At 36.2% G+C, this 22,176-nt stretch overlaps 1 protein-coding gene across 6 annotated transcripts in view; it reads left to right on the top strand.

Annotated features, from left to right (window-relative positions):
* LOC110453606 (dynein heavy chain 5, axonemal-like) overlaps window positions 1-22,176 on the top strand; it is a 114,157-nt gene that overhangs the window by 34,682 nt on the left and 57,299 nt on the right. For 4 of the 6 annotated variants that reach the window (XM_021502614.1, XM_021502613.1, XM_021502616.1 and 1 more), the window contains exon 2: window positions 21,576-21,710. In XM_021502614.1, the coding sequence (XP_021358289.1) occupies window positions 21,576-21,710 (135 nt within the window). Of the gene's footprint in view, window positions 1-13,924; window positions 14,236-21,575; window positions 21,711-22,176 lie in introns of those variants that run through there. The other 2 variants (XM_021502618.1, XM_021502617.1) reach the window with 1 other exon arrangement.

Here is a 22,176-nt window from a genome sequence, read left to right as displayed (position 1 = left end):
CTGACTTTTATGACTAAATCTAGACCACATCTGACTTTTATGACTAAATCTAGACCACATCTGACTTTTATGACTAAATCTAGACTACCTCTGACTTTTTGTGTGAACTTTTCATTATGCCAAAAAAAAGGTAGAACCACATCTAATTCACACAAATTATAGCTCTGTTGTGAAATTATTATCTGTTTTTCCACAAAACCCTTTCCAGCAGATAAGATTCTAAACAGCACACATCTATCTTAGAAAGCAAGGGGAAGGTCATCCTAGATACTCCACTTACATTCAGCTTCGCTCTCTACACCCCTGGAATGAGTCCGAATTATTCTGACGTTTTATTGACTTTTTTATACTGGTCTGTTGTCGATTAACGACGACAGACCGATATAAAAAAAAGTCGATAAAATGTCAGAATAATTCAGACTACCCTGGAATATGTTATGGCGAAATCGAAGGCTCTGAACTCGCCACCTTGTGGATGAAACAAGAAGACTAGTTTGATCGCTTGATGTACATCAAAAGAATATTGCAATCCCATAACTGTAAAATTGACTGGCTTTGAAGTCGGGTGTCAATCCTCTGTAATCTTCAAAGAATAAGTATCAGCCTAGAGATTGGTCAGGTACTTTTTAACCTGAGAACAATCAAATAGCTAACTTTGTGTCTTCAATTTTGCGATGACATATTGCAGGAGTGCTGAGAGCATAAGTTAGGTAACCCCTGGAGTATCGAGGATGGGGGAACGTCAACTATCTGTAATGTCAAACCCAAGGTAGCTGTACAGTTGACAGCTCTTGTACCCACATTAAAGGATTAAAAAAGATTAAGGAGATAAAGCATGCAATATCCTGTTGGTAATCCATTGATATGCAGTAAATTGCAGTGTCAGTCTTTTTACAAGGAATTCAATGGCAATAGCAATTAATCTGTATAAACCTGGTAATACATAGACATACCTGGTAATACATAGATATACCTGGTAATACATAGATATACCTGGTAATACCTAGACATACCTGGTAATACCTAGATATACCTGGTAATACCTAGACTTACCTGGTAATACCTAGGCATACCTGGTAATACCTAGATATGCCTGGTAATACCTAGACATTCCAGGTAATACATATAGATATACCTGGTAACACCTAGACATACCTGGTATTACCTAGACATACCTGGCAATACATATAGATATACCTGGTAATCCCTAGACATACCTGGTAATCCCTAGACATACCTGGTAATATATATAGATATACCTGGTAATACCTATACATACCTGGTAATACATATAGATATACCTGGTAATACATAGACATACCTGGTAATACCTAGACATACCTGGTAATACATATAGATATACCTGGTAATACATAGATATACCTGGTAATACCTAGACATACCTGGTAATACCTAGACATACCTGGTAATACATAGACATACCTGGTAATACCTAGACATACCTGGTAATACATATAGATATACCTGGTAATACATAGATATACCTGGTAATACCTAGACATACCTGGTAATACCTAGACATACCTGGTAATACATAGATATACCTGGTATACATAGACATACCTGGTAATACAATGACATACCTGGTAATACATAGATATACCTGGTATACATAGACATACCTGGTAATACATAGATATACCTGGTATACATAGATATACCTGGTATACATAGACATACCTGGTAATACCTAGACATACCTGGTAATACATAGACATACCTGGTAATACAAAGATATACCTGGTAATACCTAAACATACCTGCAGGTAATACCTAGACATACCAGCTGGTAATACATAGATATACCTGGTATACATAGACATACCTGGTAATACCTAGACATACCTGGTAATACATAAATATACCTGGTATCTAAAGCTAGATAAAGAGATAGAAGAAAGCATTAGGAGGATAACCCAAATTACAGGATATCAGTTTCCCTTGTGTCATGACAAGCATATGAGGGATCCATCAGTTGTCTCTAAGAGAAAGCAAGGGGGGTAATTCACATTTAGGAATATAAATTTCCCTTTTTTTTCTCCCAAGCTTTAGGTCCCTTTTTTCTCGGGTAAAAGAAAGCAGGGGGAGATAATTCAAATTCAGGGATATCAATTTCCCTTTTAGAGTAAGCATTTAAAGGATGTTTTTTTTCTAAAATAAGAAAGTAAGGGATAAAATCCAATTATGGGGATATCAATTTCCCTTTAATGTTACGTTACAACAATCATTTGAAGGATTCCATTTTATAATGTTGATGCTATAGGCAAATACTAAGAGAAACAACTGCATGGATGGTCCATTGTATGATGCTGGAGAATTATATCTATTTTTAATAAGCAATACAGACAACTATCAAGTCAATAGAGAAGGCTGTCTCCTACCTGGTAATTACATAAAATATCCACTGTTTAGTAACTGTTATATTTGATAAGCCTCATCATCCCCTTAACAAATTGACTTTATCATTAATATGTTATAAAGACTTGGTCATATGGACTATTTTAGTCCTTTTTACCCTTGACTGGCCACAGTATTGACCATCCATGTCAACAAACCATCCATGTCAACAAGTCATCTATCAAACCCCGAGGTGAGACTCCATTTGTCAGTACTTAAAGATGTCCCAGCATCCCCAGCGATTTGTCTACCTGTCGGAACAGACTGATGGAGGCCCCAAGGCAGTGTCTCATATTGACCACAACAATATAATGGTCAGTCTTGACCAGATACCGGATACTACATGCCGTTTTTGTCAATAATTAAACACTGATAAGGCAACAGTCGTTTTCATGTCCCGCACAGAGCTGGGTACACAGCATGATTAAATTTTCATAATTGATGACACAAAAGTTTGGAAATTAATACATGGCTGCTTACAGAGGACTGATAGGTAATTAACTAGATAGACGTGCTTTGGCTGAACATATCGGACGGGATCTTCAGTGTCGTAAAAACATATACAGATTCTTTGTCGGAACAGATCAGAGCCAATTCTGCTTGTCCAATCAACAATTCATGAAGCTTTCAGGTGGAGACGCTCCCGACCATCAAATAGTTTGTCCTTACTTAGTTCTCTAACCAACCGTACAAGATGCAACAAATAATAGATGCACGATAGTTTCCCTTCGGACCCGGTTGTCTTGGCAACGGAACGCCATATAAGGTTTTTAAAGGGCAGAAGTGAAGCAGATCCTTCTCAAGCACAATGAGAGTTTATAGGCATCCTCCAAACCTGTGATTTACGAGCTTTTATAATCTGTGGACTCTGCAATTTCAGAGTCCATTAAAGTGCGTGTACACCAAGTTATATTGGACATGACATCAACTTGAGTGCTGTGGTGTCATTCAGATGGAAGATGGCCGGATATGTCGACTTCATTTTCAGTTCTGAGTTCGATCGGAGAAATTGGGACAGTGGACATTGGATTTTACTTCTGTAGCTGGAACAGGAGTTATCTGCCGTATATGTAATTTGGTTTATAATTTCATAATTTATAATCTTATTTTTGATATTTTTTGGGACATTTTTGAATTAATTTGGATTTAACCAGAAGAAACTAAGAATTTTGAAATAAGTGAAAAGAGGCAAAGACTTGTTAGGCAGCAAGTGTGGCTCATCATGTTTGGACGGGGTGGAGGGAAACGACGGAGGTTCCCCCTGGGAAGTTCTCCTATATTCAGGACCACTATACGGAAACTACAGGTTTGTAAGGAAACTGATTTACCTATCATAGTAGTTATAAATGTGATGTTTGAAAAGAGAGGACAAAGGATTTGATATGACTTGAGTATGATTCACCCCCTCCCCCTCCCAAAAATTGCAAATCTGCAAAGATAGGAATCCATTCTTTTTGCTTCCCACCAAAAAACGTTTAATTTGTAAATTTTGAAAGATAGATCTAAACCATTTGATTTGCATCCCAAATACAGTAATGTTACAGGCAGTGTGGTGGTTAAATTTAAGACTGGACATTTATTTATAATTAAGAATATATTGTACATGTTTATTATTTCTGAGTGTTTTAAAATTATCTCATCAATAAAATGCAGAGTGGTAATACATGTACAAATAGTTTGTTCTCTAAATATTAACTCATTCACCCCTGAAGACACATTTGAACTCTTCCAATTCAAAGGTTGGAATAGTTCATTATGAAACTTCAGGGGTGAATGAGTTAAATTCCCTACCTAAATGAACGTTTTGTGAGAAAGGATTTATTGACTGTGTAGTCATGCGTTTCTCCACAGTTGACATGTCCACCTATCCCAGGAGTTGACACCTATTATCTATGGTTGATATATCTATGGAATGTCTCTTAAATTATCTGAGTTAACTTTTACTTGTTGACATTGCCTCATCTTCTGAAATGAAACAAACTTTATAAATATTTTTGTATAAAATGATATCATGATTTGGACAATTGTGCTAATTTATAGTTATAAGCTTACAATACTATGACAACTGAATTCGGAAATCAATTCTACAGTAATTAAATATTAAAATGGTTCTGGATTGGTGATTTAAATTGTTCAGTGATGCATATAAATACGATACAGTCCATACATTTCCGTTATCTAACTGATTGTTACCAGGGTATTAGGAATATATTAATTAAAACCAAAACACATTTTTTTGGTTAAAGCCATGAATGTATAGATACTAGATTTTCAGCTTCCTACTGATTGGACTCTGTGGTTTGGTATATGTATCAGATGATGATGTCACATAGCTATGTTCACATAGTACCAGGCACACTTTTATGAGGTATTATGGACATGTTATTAACTTCTGATTTCCACTAACTATTGGATAAATGGACACATTTATCTCGAGATCTTATCACTTTGACCTTCTGTCAAGGTCAGTGTTGGACTCTAGATTGATGGTTTTGTGGTGTGACACCTTAGGATTGAGAGGGTGGAATTGACACATAATTGGGGAGGGGGCGTGATTGTTGTAATTGCCCAGTGGGCTAGCTGTACTGACCATCAGGAGACTGATTTACATACAGAGTGGACTAAAGATAAGGTCTTTTAAATGATATTGAGACTTTCACTCTGTATTAATTCCGAACTTATCAACCTGACATGCCATATTATCAGACATAATGATTGGTGCTCTTTCAATTGACTTAGCAATCAGCACTCCAAGTTAACAACCTATTGCAATTATAAGAGAAAAATTGCAATATTGTTTCCAGTCGAAACGTCGTGCCAATAAGACATTAGAGCGGTCGAATTTCTCCATTTCTCCCGTTTCCGTGGATATAGGCCTGATTGCTAGTCCGCGTTTCCAGTAATGTTCTCTGTGTCCTTTTGTTTGGCATCAATTGTGTCGATTAGGACTTGTTCACAGGTTGGAGACTGATCACTGAGCAAATATCTAGCACATGGGTAGATTTTACTTCAGAAGAACTAGATTGGAAATTTTCTTTTGAATTACGTTGGATTTACAATGTTAAAACTATATACATTTTGCTTCCGAAACTGTGGATCAAAGTGAATATTATAATTTTATTCAAATGAAAACAATAAAGATATGAGAACCAGTGGTTTCTAAATAGTGTCAGGGTTCGTATAAGAATAGAATTGTGTGATGCATGTGCTTGGACCGTTCTCCGTAAAGATAGGGGATTACTAGGACGTAATAGGAAGATGCCTCGGATGATGAAGAGAGTGGTACAGAGGGTGAGGACACACATTCGTACCCGCAACATCGTTGAGTACATGGTAGGTCCGGATCTTCTTTGTAAATACATTGTACATGCAGTAAGGCGTAATATTTCAGGGAAGAAGTACATGGTATCTCACATCCATCACTACACGGTATCTCACATCCATCACTACACAGTATCTCACATTGTTGAGTACATGGTAGGTCACATGCAGTAAAATACTTCAGGGAAGAAGTACATGGTACCTTACATCCTTCACTGGTTGAATAACGTGGTAAGGACCGGCTTTAGAGACTTTAAAATATTTAAATATATGGAATGCTTTTATTTCATTAATATATTTTTTGTCTTGAAAGTGCTTTCACTAAGTGTATTAAATAGAGTGAACCGCGGAATGTTTAGGCAACACTTTCTATACTGTATACTGGGTTTTCACTGCAGTTGAATTTTCACCTTGTTTGTCCTCAGCGATGAGGGCGAATTTATCATTACAGAGAATTAAAGTAAATAACATAATATACATAATAATGAAATGCGAAGGGCGAAATTAACACTGGGCGGTAATTTTTCTTATGGGCTAGGGGCAAAAGTTTGACTTGGCGAACATTTCCTAGTTTACAGTATTTTACAGCTGAAAATCGTTTATATAAGTTATAAGAATGTATATCTGTATTTCTCTACCATCCATGAAGCTAGGGCGGTTCTTAATCTATCAGTGATTTCTGAAAATAGGTTTTAAAGTCCTCTTATCCTGTCATTTATTACCTGACCTTGTAGTAAACATTTATAAAGGGTTGCTGAATTTTATAAGTGAAGATTTACAATCATAAAAGCGACTTCAATGTGCATGGTTTATAAGCACTTAAGCCCCTCTTTACTAGAGAGCTCCATGATTTTGTCATCTTTACAATTCATAATCTTGAGTGTGTTTTGTGACAAATGGGATATGCTGTACTCTTAACATAGACCTGTTGCTGGGTTAGAGGTACTGAGCCTTATAATGATGTGACACTAAAATTAATAAATGGGAGCCGATGTTTAATTATGATATATTACCCATGATTCAAATCTCAGGGGTCATGACCTCTGCTTCTCTACATCAAAATGACATCTATACATACATAGCTCGATATTGCTTCCATTTTAAGATTAAAATGTTGTCATGGTTGAAAAGTGATTGGTGAGTATAAAGGACTTCCCTGGGTATATTTGCCTTGAGCAGGAACAGGTTGGAAAATCAAGGCAGAATAGCCACTTTGTTTCCCATTACAGCTGATATATAACTCTGATAGCGTGCATTTGCTTTTTACGAACTCGGTATAACCACTGTAGCAGCACATACTGTAAATGTAATTAGGACATCTAAGTTATGTTCTGTCGAATATCGGTACAGGATTAACACATGCATGTTTTCAAAGGCTTCAAATGCTTCGAAGACATCAAAGATGAGCTGGGATAACTGTCCACGACGTATATAGCGGGTTGCAGAATTAAAAATATATATTTTTGTTTGATGTGAAATTCGTACTGAATAATGAATTTCCTGTCGAAACATCCAAGGACAAGTGATGGCATTGTTTTTTGTTAAAGTATTTATAACGAATTCGATGTTGATTGCGGTTCACATTTGTGGTTGAAGACCTGGAGGTTTGGGATTGACTTTAAAATGTGAAATTCTAGCGATTCTTATAGTAATTAATTTGTCCTGCAGAGGATTTTTGTTTCCGTTAATTCCAATGAGAATTTGGACAGATTATACACGGGAATATGAATGAACAGGAAGGCCCAGTTCATCCGGCGATTTCGTATAAAATGCTGATTTCACAGCGACAGGTAAGTCCAACTGTTTTGGCTATATTGGTTTTTATGGAGTCATAAAGAATGCATTAACAAGAGCCTCATCTTATGTCGTAAATATTTCAACCATTTTAAAAGGTCATGAATTTCAACCTGCCACCGTGATAACATCTTATCTGTTTACTGGTCATAGATTGCGTCTTTATTCACACAGTTGAAATCCTACTTGGCACACAGATATATTGACACCAAGCAATTAGAAATCTTTCAAATATTTCATTGGGGAGAAACCACCTGGCAATGTCTACAAATGTCCAAAAATTACTGAAGAAATATAATTATATACACTGACATATTTAACAAAATATTATGGTAAAATGTCATGATGTAAGTTGTTCTTTGCGATTAATAAATCAATTTGAACAAAAAGGAAGATTCACCAAAGATATTGGGAATTTAAAATGTGAAATTTAATTTGAGCATGAAAAAAATCTGGCAAGTAGTATGATGAGTCTGAGGGAGCATTCGGGGTTTGTACTTAACAGTACTCCAGATATGATCAGATTACCAAATTCTGATGTCTAGTACCCGGTAGGTCAGATCCTTTTTTTTTTTTATAATTTTGCTTGGATAAGAAACTGTTTCTGCTGTTGTCTTAATTTACCTTATAAATCAGTGCTTTTATCATAATTCGTAAGTGATATAATAAAACAAAGCTACAAAATTGTTATGCAATGCATCATTTAGTAAGAAATGGTGAAAGTCCAAAAAACAGATCTGAAATACCAGGTAAGAGATTCTAAGTTTGGTAAGGTTTGTTTGTGCTTTACATCCCATTAGCTATGGTCATTTAAGGACGAGCCAGTTTTGGTGGTGGAGGGCTAGTGATTGTAGACGGTCAGATGCCTTAACCACTTAGCCACAGCTGCCCCCTAGTTCTAAGTATATAGGTCCAGTTTTTCTAAGCCTAAATAACTTTTCAAGTCTTTCACACAAATTTTGTTTGAGAAACATCTGAAAATTTACAGTTATTTTTGTATTTCTAAACTATCTATTGATGATCTTTATGAAAGAATCCCTGTAAAATTCTTCTTGTAATTTTAGTTTTGAATTTCTTTTTTAAAATTTACTAGATTAACTTTTTTGTACTAATCAGGAATTCAACGAGGTCCTGTTTGTAATACAAGATATTTAAAAAGAATTCTATCGATACCTTTGATACTGATATAAAAGAGATGAATACGCTAGTTCAGTTTCCAACAGTTTATGGATTTGTAAGTGATGGGGACAATGGCTTATAGATGCTCAAGGAACTAATTTACTCGGCTTTCCATGAAAGGCACTTATAATATCTTCTTAGATTATACCTACTAAGTTTGTGTTGAATTTTGTATTTTCAAGAAAAGAGAAATAAAAAATACTATTATTATACCCCCGCAACAAAGTTAGGGGTGGGGGTGGGGGGAATACTGGAATCACCCTGTCTGTCTGTCTGTCTGTCTGTCTGGATGTCGTCAGCAGTAACTTGTCCAGAAAACTCCTCCTTAATTAACAGGTGGATTTCATTGAAACTTTGCATGAATGATCAGTATCTGATGTAGTTGTGCACCAGCATTTTAATTTGGGATTTCAACCCTTTATGATGGAGTTATGCCTCTTTTTGCGAAAAACTTGTCCATTCAACTCCTCCTTTACTAACAAGTGGATTTCATTGAAACTTTGCATAAATGATTGGTATCTTATGTAGTTGTGCACCAGCATTTTAATTTGAAATTTCGACCTTTTTTGATGGAGGCATGCCCCTTTGTGTGGAATACTTGTTACTGGTGGGAGACTATTGATTGCTTTGCAACGCTTTGCCACGCTTTGCCTTAGTAAGCCTTTAACTTACAGTTCTGGTGTATATAGCAGCGGGGGTATTAGTTAGCCTTTGGTTTACAGTTCTAGTTGCTATTAATTACCAAGAGCCCTACCAATGGGTCTTTGTTCTGGGAATGGATTATTCCCCCTGATGGACGTTTACATGTACCTGTATCATCAATGCCATGCCAAGATGTAGTTATAGCCAGTCTACCTAGTTATACAGACACTACAGACAGCTAGTATAAATTGTATTTTGTTTCGTTATATGTTGTTTTTTCTGTCAGTTGTTTATCGGTAATGGAGTATCGAGAACCGCTATAGCTGTCGGAAGCCATTCTGGTTTTACGACTAATCAATAGGAGATGATAGCAGTCAGTGTGATTGGTATTGGCTGATAGGACAATCAAACGTTTATCATTTACTTCACAAGAAAAACAATATCTAATAGATTCAGCGGTAAAGGTGTGTAAGGATGGCTCGTTAGTACTGGCTGTCACACGAGGAGCTTCATAGCTAGGTTCGGGGCGAGATTGATGGAGGCTGACTGCAGCCATCTGCAATTATATATACCTGTACATGTCCTCATACTTATAACTTTGTACCAGTCTTATACACTTCTTTATACTTTTTATTACACCTGTCTTTATACCTGTCCTCATATTCCTACACCTGTCTAGTAACTGTCTTTATACATGATAAATACCTGTCTTTATAACTGATCAATACCTGTCTTTATACCTGACAAATATATATACCTGTCTTTATACTTGTCCTCATATTTCTACACCTGTCTAGTAACTGTCTTTATAGCGGTTTACTACCTGTCTTATACCTGTCCTCATATCTGTCTTTATAGTCGTGTTGGATACCTGTCTAATACCTGTCTTTGTAGCCGTGTTGGATACCTGTCTAATACCTGTCTTTATAGTCGTGTTGGAAACCTGTCTAATACCTGTCTTTATAGCGGTGTTGGATACCTGTCTAATACCTGTCTTTATAGCCGTGTTGGATGCCTGTCTAATACCTGTCTTTATACCTGCCTTATACCAGTCCTCATATCTGTCTTTATAGTCGTGTTGGATACCTGTCTAATACCTGGTTTTATAGCCGTGTTGGATACCTGTCTAATACCTGTCTTTATACCTGTCTTATACCTGTCCTCATATCTGTCTTTATAGTCGTGTTGGATACCTGTCTAATACCTGTCTTTATAGCCGTGTTGGATACCTGTCTAATACCTGTCTTTATACCTGTCTTATACCAGTCCTCATATCTGTCTTTATAGTTGTGTTGGATACCTGTCTAATACCTGTCTTTATACCTGTTTGATACCTGTCTGATAACTGTCTTATACCTGTCTTTATAGCCGTGTTGGATATCTGTCTAGTAACTGTCTTTATACCTGTTTGATACCAGTCTTATACCTGTCCTCATATCTGTCTAATACCTTTTGATTGATAGATTGGTTTTTTTTCCTTGTTCAGGTTGTAACCGTGAGTAAGGACAGGCCTGTCCCTATACATGTCTTTCTACCTATTGAAACTCATTGGGTAGTTGTTTGGCAGTGGGAAATCAAGGGGCAGAGCAAGGGAAGTCGGATGGAAAGGGGGGCAAGTCTGAGGTAGTAGTGGGATAGAGGTAGTGAGGTAACTGTGCAAAGGACCAGCCTGATGTAAGAGTTGATTAGAGTTGAGGTCAGTCTGATAGTGGACATACAGAAAGAAATCAAGACTAAGGGAGGTCTTGACCCCTTAACACTAAATACAAGACTAAGGGAGATCTTTACCCCTTAACACTAAATATAAGACTAAGGGAGGTCTTGACCCCTTAACACTAGATATCAAAACAGAAACACAATTTGTTGAACTCTTCATTAAAGAATATTTATTCCATACACAGGTTTAAATAATTTAGATCTACCTCTTTATAACTATATCTGGTGGTAAATGTCCGTGGTTATATAGATATGTAGGTAGATCTATCCTCTGGTAACCTATACATCAGGCCTGTTTGTGTCTGTCACTAAGCTGTCAATGTTTGTTTAAATTTTAGGAGAAATTATTGATTCCTATATCCAGATCATTGAAATGAGGGTCTATTTAAAGCACTGAGTCCTACACAAACAAATGGGCTTAACTCTCGCTACAGGTCCAGACATGATACAGGTATTCACACTGTCATTTTCACCTGTACACAACTGACATTGTGTACCTGTGTATATGTGTTGGGTAATTTCACCTCATACAATTGAAGAATTATTCTTAAAAAATGCGGGTGTTACAGTGCATTTAACGGTCTAATGTATTAAATATCTCCCTATAGCTATAACAGTTGTTTGTGTGTGTATGTTATCTGGCTTAACAGCATATCCACCTGTATCGTACCTGGTGGTTTGTGGAAAAATGACACACCTGTGCGTCTGCCAATTAACTCAAATGTAAGATATGATATATTGTTTTCAATAAATCCATTGTTGATGAGCATTGATTGTCTATAGACTGGACCAAATATGCGTGATGTACCAGTTGACACGGTAGTATTATAACGATCAATATCCAATGTTATGATTGGAATTAATTAGCAATTAATTTATGAAAATGTAAATATTATATTGGCTGTGGATCCGGAGTGATCTGGTAGTTGCCCCATACCTGTGGTCACTATGGACAAACAGGTATGTATGTTGACAGTGTATTAGCAAAGATTACAGGTGTAACCTCCTACCTGGATAGCTCGTTAGGCTGTATATAATCAATTTATATTAGAAACTTATATTTTATAAGTATGGGTTTGTACCTGTACATCATATCCGTTGTTTATTTTAGTGTTATATTCTTCTTTCAATTTCATATGTGAAGTTTCAGGAATGCTTGTGTCAACATTCTTGTGTGTAGGAAAAACTTTTCTGAATTGTTACCAAATATATCTTCTACACCTTCTCTACCCCTAATCCTCCTAATATTTATCTATTAGTGTGAAAAGAATACATATATGCCCCCCCCCCCCCCCCCCCCCCCCCCCCCCACACACACACACACATACAAACACACTCACACCAACACCAACATACACTGTACCACTACCTTTCAACAACTACCACCACCATTCAATTACCCAAACACACGACCATAGCAACCATGCAGCCACCACTGTCCCACACAAACCCCTCATCCCCACACCACCCTCCAACACAAACCCCTCCTCCCCACACCACCCTCCAACACAAGCCCCTCATCCCCACACCACCCTCCAACACAAGCCCCTCATCCCCACACCACCCTCCAACACAATCCCCTCATCCCCACACCACCCTCCAACACAAACACCTCATCCCCACACCACCCTCCAACCCAAACCCCTCATCCCCACACCACACTCCAACACAAACACCTCAACCCCACACCACCCTCCAACACAAACCCCTCATCCCCACACCACCCTCCAACACAATATGTCCCACCACCTAACCCTCCCATACCAACCCTTAACATCCCACGACCCTTTGTCACCCCCCCCCCTCCACACACCACCATCACCGCTAAGAATTGATGAAGATCCTTTTATGACCTCTGTGTACTAATCAGTGGGTGTCTAGTCTAGGTTTGGGGTTGTACAGGTAATCTGTCTCCCCCAATACTCACCTGTCTGTTTTTGGACAGGTACAAATTGTCTGGTAGTAAATAAAGGTGATCATTCATTAATATTTGATGCACATTTATGATTGACACTTAAGCACCACAGTGCATTTCAAAAAAGTTATCAATCTTGGGTGCATATTCAAAACACCACAAAATGATTTACGAAGTGTCAAATATTTCGTAATGATTTAAATCGATACATCTGTTTATAGAATTATGAATACTGCAGATTTAAATAATACCCTGAAGATCTATAGTGTTGTATTTATTTAAATAATAAATGAGGCTTATGTTTGAGCTTATTATTTATATAATGTACTTTTGGCTTCCGCTGTGACCCATTGGTCTGGATACGAGACTTAGTGAGGCCAAATGTTTTATTAAACCGATTATCATGTAACCTGTGAGTTACTTTTCGACCAAGATTGCGTAGATATTTTGCTGGTCGCATTTATATGTTAACGATATATATACCCGAGGTTAATCATTTTAGATCTTTATAATTGAATGGTATATTGACTTAGATGTCGCCGGGTTGTGACATGGCCGACATTAAAAGTAAAATTTAATACCACAAACATCACAGCGAAACGTCTATAACCGACTCTCGTGAACTAGTTATCGCCAAACTCATTAGAGCTTTAAAATTGGCTAATTCCACTGAAGAGAATTTCCAATATATAAAAGTCAATAACGTTATTTCATATCCGTTTCTTTCTAGTGTGTTGTATAAACCCTTAGGAGAATTAATTTGATATGTTTTTTTATTGATAAGAGGGTAACATGTACGTATGAAGGTGTACAGGGAGACGCCTTCACTCACCCTATATTGCACACCATTGATCTTCTTTATGATTGGTCAATACCTGTGTGAGAGTGTGTGTGTGTGCCCTGAGCCTACCCGACATGGAAACCATGCGACAATTGGCCTGTATATTTGTGTACTCAGTGAGATGTCCCTTTCTCTCTATAGATCTATACCTACAGTATACAGCCACCATTTAAACCTCCTGCTTTATCATGTCCCCACGGCTGCCAGTGTCAAGTTTAGGTGTCTGAGCACCGTACGGGACACAGGACCTAGGAAAGTTATGTGTTAGAGATTCACTACTTCGGAGTGGATACTGGTGGAAGTTTTATGTGATATTAGCCATCTTTTTGGCTAAACTTTTCTGTTTTAAAAGGTTGTTATAACAGATATCAACATGACAACCGTCAAGGCTAATCGAGAGGCTCAAATAGTAAGTAATACAGCTAAACACAGGTTGTACACCTGTTCTGTGTTCTAGTCTTACACAACTTGTATATATCATACCTGTAGTTAGTTGTACTAATTGCAATTAGTGGTGTATATGTCATGTACCTGGAGTGATAGATCATTGGTTGAAGACATCAGAATAGCATTATTATTTGAAATGGTTTAGATTGGGTGAAGTTGGAAAGGGAACTTTACATAATTAAGTGGAATTTTGAGTAAGTAGTTGAGAAGATAGTTGAAAGGGAGTTGGTAGGCAGGAAGAATTTGGAAGGGGTCTATTAAGCAGGAAGGATTTTTGGGAGGGAGTTGATAGGAGGGATGGAGTTGAAAGGGTTTGATATGCGGGAAGGAATTTTTTTTGGGGGGGNGGAGTTGGGAGGGGTTTTAGGAGGGACAGGTTTTTAGGAGGAAAAGAGTTGGGAGGGGGTTTTAGGAGGGAAGGAGTTGGGAGGGGGTTTTAGGAGGGAAGGAGTTGGGAAGGGGTTTAGGAGGGAAGGAGTTTGGAAGGGGTTTTAGGAGGGAAGGGGTTTGAAAGGGATTTTAGGAAGGAAGGGGTTTGGAAGGGGTTATAGGACGGAAGGGGTTTGGAAGGGGTTTAAGTTGGGAAGGAGTTTGGAGGGGGTTTTAGGAGGGAAGGATTTGGGAGGGGGGTTTTGGAGGGAAGGAGTAGAGAGGGGGTTTTAGGAAGGAAGGGGTTTGGAGGGGTGATAGCTAAGCCTATTGTTTCTGTACAATTTGAGACTTATTACAGAATGTACCAAATATCACCAGACAATTACAGAATCTGTACAAACTCAAATCGCTCTAGTCTATCTAGTTGTAAAATTAGTATGTATTAATTTGGCTGGTGGTCCAGACATATGATATATGCTTTAAATTTTGATACTATAGAAACAGGTCGTTTTTTACTCATCTGTCGTAAACCTGTACATATGTATGTATATATATATACAAGATGTGATACTGATGAAATCTAAATAGTGTGTGTGTATTCACGTAGCATGATTTATTGATGGCATTTCCAATGAGTACATAGTGATACTTGACATATACTCTTTGATGGTGTCATTTCAGTTCGTTATAAGGGGTTTTGCTTGACTGAAACTTGGATATTAATTATAAAATTCGTTTTCATGTACCTGTTGAAATTGTCAGTCCTCCTACTTTGGAGGAATGCTCCCTATTGTTTACCCTTACATGTGACGTCTATAATTAGCAGAGTTTAATAAATGATGTATTCACTCATAGTAATTGTGTAAAGCAGCCACATATTTTTTTTACAATTAGTGCTTCAAATAACAATACTCTACAATAATTTTGAAAGGTTGACAATTTTAAACAATGCTTTGATTAACCATTACTCGATGTGCAAGCTTAAACAGTAGAATTGAAATGGATTTCTTTATATGCCAGATGTCTGGCTGGATTGAACTTCCCATAGGAACTGCATGCCACTTGTTTTCTTCTGGGAACTTTTCCAGCTGGTATCTTTGTCCAAATCAAATACTCTCTGAAACGACAAGGTCACTAAGGATGACCAGTTGGTGTTGACCATCATGGTCATCCTTCCTTTTAGCAAGTTTTTGCAAGTAACCAACCAAGCTGCTAGTCTGGAGGTCACAGACTATCCCACTTACATATATGATGTAATTTTATTTTATTTTTGGGATTTTTAACAAAATTTGTACCACTTTTACTTATGTTTTCCTTTCAAATGATACAGCTTGCGGTATAATAAAATCATTCTGAGGTTTGTGAACATTTGTTTATTTCAACATTCACAATCTAAAACTTTAGAAACCGAAGTTAAGTCAGACAAAGTGTATGCATGATCTAAAGAAGGTGTAATAATCTGAAGGTGGGATATATTGAAACTTGTGTTCCTTCATCTGAATTTAATCAAAGAACTGATCAGCTTCTTGCCAGTGACTGAATTTTTGTCATCAATGTATTCAGATAGGTCCTTTTTGATTGTTACAGTTTCATTGTCAAATCTACAATTATTTTTCGATTCCGACCAGTTTGAATTCTTACGACTTGTTTTAAGTCATCCATACTGGTTACCAAGGATACCGTTCTAATTTCGGTCCCTATTCACAGAACTGACAGGTAACTGGGATGACAAGTATTTATTTCTGTTTTTTTACGACACGCAAACGTTGCACGTGACTTGCTGACTGGTGGAATACATGGTCCCAGGGGCGTTCTCAATACACTAGACTTTTGTTCCAGGAGTTTAATGCAGGGACATAAGTCTGATATTTTATGGTTTGTGGATCTGTTTATAGCGAAACTTTGTAGTATCACGCTCCATAGATCGGACATAAATAGTTAATCCATCGCCCTAGACAACCAGCCACTGTACCACATAGAATATCAAACAGGCTACAAAATCCTGATCACGATAACAATACCGACCCGATACATAAACAACGACAAAGGAATGATGTTCTTTGGTACTAATAAATATATATACTCATCAATCATTTTTCATGAAAACTTATTTTCGAGACTTAAGCTTCAAATCATAATATTTGGAAGAATTTATATATATAGTTCCTTGTTTAGATTCATTTCATGAAATTTCAAGAATTCACAATGAAATCTTTTTGCCTATGATACAAAAATCGCTTAAAAAAATCAGTTATATGGCCAGTAATTTACATGGAACGGACAGAAAGTTTCAGATACTCAAAAGCACCTTTACATACTGTATTAACCCATTCACCCCTATAATTTCATAATGAATTCTTCCAAGCTTTGAAGTGGAAGAGTCAAAATGTGTCTTCAGGGATGAATGAGTTAAAACATGTCAATATTGTAATAAGTTTCTCTGAAATTAAACAATATTGATTTGTTGTTGAAAAATTATGCCGATAAAATTTGTATGTATTTTACCACTGTGTGGAATATAGCAAGGTTATATACAGTCCATTGTGTTAAAAGGGAGGTATAAATATGAGCATTGATTTTCAGCTACCTGTATAACTGGGTATTATTGAATTATTGTCCCATGCCTTATACTTATCTAATCAATACAGCCTGTATCTTATACAACAAAATTGAAGACTACCGATATATGACTGTCTGTGTTCCGTTGTTCTGCTAGGGAACCAGAAGTGTGATAGGAATACTTGTTGTCTGTGTATATTGGAGTTTCTTTGTCTCCTCAAAACTTTGTCCTGTTTCTGAATCTCTGACAGTCTGAAGCCATTCTGTGGCATATTTCTGACTTTTTATATGTTTGTGAACCCCTGTCATATATATGACCTTCCTGGTCATATATGTAAGGTATGACATTCCTGGTCCTATATGTAAGAATGTCAAATCAAGTCATTTTCAATAAATGATCCGAAGCCTCCTGGTTAAAAGTCATCCAATAATAAAAAGATTGCCTTAGCTGTCCCTGTACTGGAATTAAATTGACTTTGTGATAGTATTTCGAAGATTCTGATGAACATTACTTTCAGTTGAAAAGTATCTAGTAATCAGAGTCAGTGTGGTAAATTTTGAACTGTATGAAACGCCACAACTTGACAAGGTGGCATCATAGTGGTTGTTTCGTAAAAAATTGATGTTACATTGTACCAATATTTTGAAAGTTTAAAGAAAAAAATCAATTTGGGTTAATTACCTTTACTGATTGTTGAAAGTTATTTTGAAGTTTCCAAATTCAGCTACAAATATCTCTGAATATCAACATAGGTGACTGGAGAATCAGGATAATCAGGTTGTCAAATCATTGTTGGTGTACAAATCATTTGACAAACCTCTGACCATTAGCATTGCAGTGGTGAGCTGAACCCTCTGAAATGCTATAAGATGACATCGTAATGTAAAATCATAAAAAAAATGATTGTACCAATATTCTAGGAGTTCTAGATATTATAATTATCCGTTCAGTCCAATTAGCTTTACTGATTCTTGAAAGTTATTTTGAAGTTTTCAAAGCTACGATCATCCGTCAATATCAATATTTGAGATTCAGGGTAATCCTCAGGTGTCAAATGTGACCATGACATAGATTTATGATATCTATAGCGGTAGATAGGAAATTTAAAAGTGTGTTTTAAGTTTTCGAAACTCAGGATATTACAGTTTTAATACATTGTCAATTTGTTGTACATTCACCACACTCCTGTCTGACTTAACAATGACTGTTCAGGGAACAAGTGCCCTTTGTGGAAAATGAAATGTTTCTTCAACAGATTAGTTCGAGATCAAATAATTGTAGATATATATCTATTGCTACAACAAGCGGAATGACATTAGATTTCTCTGCAGACCTGAGTCTGTTGTATACAGTACATCACATTGTCCTTCCTTAAAAATATTGTTTTTTCTTTTCCAAGTCACTGTAATGCAGTTAAAATCCCCTATTGGCAGGGATTGACAGACAGTTAGCCTGGGGTACGTGTGAACGAGCCGTACTTATTTAAGATATATAATTAGGTTTTAGTATTTGTATAGCCGGGCTAGGAGAATCTGCTACCAAGGGTTTTTCAAAGCACTAGTGGTATACGTCTGTGATGTAATAGAAAGTGTTTTTTTTTCAAATCTGTGTAAGACATTTACAGTGAGCAAATATTGACATAGCTGTCTGTTTTATATCTAAAAGTATTTCAGACAAGGCAGACGTACATCAGCTCTGTTGGCACAAAAAGGGCTGTTCTCGGCCTGGATCCCATTTTTTTATTATCAAATTGTACTTTGCACATTGTAGATAAAAATGTGGTAAGCATTGCTTTCAGTGAATTAAATAGGAATGTGGGAGGTTTTCACGATTAATAAAGATGAGCTAAGATTTCAATTGTTAGGAAAGAGATGCCATAGATTTTTACACGAGGGTAAAGATATTCTGAGGTATTTACAATTAAAAATATACAAAAAGGTTTCTACATGACACAAAGATTTCCAAAGGTTTCAACAGGTGTGTGTTTGAATCGTCAAGAAAGTGTTCAAAATGTGTTTTATTTCTCAGAAAAGATTTCAAAAGTTTGCTTTCTGGTCCGTTTCAACCCTCAAAAACAATTTCCAAGGGTCTCACCTGTGTCCATTTTAATCCTCAGTAAAGATTTCCAAAGGTTTCAACAGGTGTTTGTTTGCTTTTAAAAGAAAAATGTTAAAAAAAGTGTTTCTGTTCTCAGTAAATATTTCTTAAGTTTTCTATCTGGTCCATTTTAACCCTCGGTGAAGATTTCCAAAGGTCTTATCTGGGTAATTTTTAACCCTCGGTGAAGATTTAACCATGAGAAAAAAATGTCTGAAGCTTTTATCCACGTTTATTACAACCCTCGGTAATGAGGTCTTAAGGCTTCATCCTTCAATAAATTAAAAACCTCCGATTTGTTAATGTTTCAACCTTGTGTGAAAAATGTAATCTTTTGTAAGTACAATTCTGCTTATACTTTATGAACTGTCTTAGATTTAAAATATTCAGGATTTTATATGTACATGATTTGAAAAATGATTATGCAATTGAAATCATTTTAAAAGGGTTCAGAATCATAAAAACTTTATTTGATTTAAACCATATATCATGTTGTAGGTATATTAAAAACCATTACCTTTTAAATTGTCCCAAGTGCCGAACATAAAATTAAATTAGAAAATGACTTGAAATACAGACCTATATTTGAATATTGCGTGTTTGTATTGTGTTATTTATGAAGTAAACGGGATCAGCTTAAACTTGATTTAAGGATTTCAATAGAAAATCCTTTTAAATAAGTTTGATTGTAGCATGCCATTGAAGGTTCTATATATAGAATTACTTGCGTTTACAGCTGTACATCAAGTGAAGGTCTGGTATGATAAGGAATACTAGATCAATAAACACTGAAATAAGGATGTATGTGGCATTACCAAAAAATGTATTTCTTTTAGAGAAGAATTCCTGATATAAAACCTATTTTAAAATGTGTTACAAATACTTGACAACATTTCTAATACACATCATTATTATAATGTTTATTGTATTTTAAATTATAAGGAAGTGCTTTAGTAAACAAAAACAACTCTTAAAATAAGTTATGTATTGAACATAAAAGGTAGCATACAGCCTTAAGTAAGATGACACTTAACACACATCATTGGTGTTATGTATAAGGAAGCTTCAATGATTTCTTCAGAGAGATAACTGTTAATGCACAATGTGGAAGGTAGCATATACACTTAAGGGATTTAACTCAATCTACGTCCAATTAAATTTCTAAATAATCTTGTGTTATAACAATAATGAATCTGCCATTTGAGCAAAATGACTATTCCTTAGGAATACTGGACAATGGCTTTATATTGCGAACTTGCAAATGATTCAAGAAAAATGAAAAACGAAATGATATATTAATCAAATGAAATCACTCAATTGTACGACCCTAAAGGGAGATAACTCTACGCAAATAATGGTTATAATATGTAGGTTAGCTATTCCTCACATTTGTTATTTATTTTAAGGACAAAATGCAAATTTATATAGTGCTGTGAGGCAACTTAACATATTTCATGACCATTAACCCTTTCTTTAGTAGACTCTACCACGCATTGATCTAGATGGGTCCATTATGGTCTACAGTGGTGAAAGGGTTACTATTGCTTGGGATTTTGTTAGAATTAGAAATGAACTAGCATAAGATAAGTTTTATAAATAAGAATTGAAAATCAATTATTTTTAGAGATGAAATCACACCTTTGGTATAAAGTTTTCCATCCGGGGCAGAAAGTAAACATGGGAGTTGATTGGATTGAGAAGACTTTGGGTAGAAGCCAGTTGGCTTTGGACCAGTCCGTCAAAAGGTTCAATTAAAAGCTCTATATTTCACTCATTCACTGACCTTTTTAAAGTTAATGGATTTCAAATTGGTTTCAAAGACTTAATGATCAGAAATTAAAATTGGATGATATATATAGACCACTATAATATGGCTCCTAATGTAATATAAATAGTCATCAAATAAATATAATCTTTGATAAGTTTTAGACATTAGAGAAATTGATTAGGTTTCAGTGAACAGTTTAATTTTAAATAGAGATATGATGGTTACTTACTGACATATTGAATTGTGGTTTCCATAGAAACATGTTATAGATTTGTATCAAGTAATAAAGTATATAACTAGAATTATAAACAGAATTTTATAAACATTCAGTCAAATGATATCTTTATGTTTTCAGAGTGAAATGTCACATCATTGTCACTCAGGAATATAAACATATCGTCGTATGAGTGGTTTTCTCTTTGTTCAATGTTACGACTTTTAGATTCTGATTGTTCCAAATATTAACCTTGACATTTGTTGTTGACCTTGATATTTTTTCTTTCAGCTGAAGTTGAAAGAGGAACGGGAGGCGAAGCGTTCCCACATCGATGAGCGACACACATATATCCTCCAGACCGTGGCTGATGGCCTGGGACTGGAATACAATGAGGTGGAGGACTGTGTCCTCGAGGGCAATCAGGTACATACCCTTCACTCTAGATATTAATCAATGATACTTTATTGAAGTTACCTCCCCTTCTGACAGTAGTTAATGAGGCTACCTCCCCTTCTGATAGTATGTTAATGAGGCTACCTCCCCTTCTGATAGTATGTTAATGAGGCTCCCCCCCCCCTTCTGATAGTATGTTAATGAGGCTACCTCCCCATCTGATATTATGTTAATGAGGCTACATCCCCTTCTGATAGTAGTTAATGAGGCTACCTCCCCTTCTGATAGTATGTTAATGAGGCTACTTCCCCTTCTGATAGTATGTTAATGAGGCTACCTCCCCATCTGATATTATGTTAATGAGGCTACATCCCCTTCTGATAGTAGTTAATGAGGCTACCTCCCCTTCTGATAGTATGTTAATGAGGCTACTTCCCCTTCTGATAGTATGTTAATGAGGCTACCTCCCCTTCTGATAGTATGTTAATGAGGCTAC

The sequence above is a fragment of the Mizuhopecten yessoensis genome, unplaced genomic scaffold, assembly GCF_002113885.1.
Source record: "Mizuhopecten yessoensis strain PY_sf001 unplaced genomic scaffold, ASM211388v2 scaffold7473, whole genome shotgun sequence".
NCBI classification, from domain to species: Eukaryota; Metazoa; Mollusca; class Bivalvia; order Pectinida; family Pectinidae; genus Mizuhopecten; species Mizuhopecten yessoensis.
Note: the sequence above shows the minus strand (reverse complement) of the source record. Positions and strands in the feature narration are given on the sequence as shown.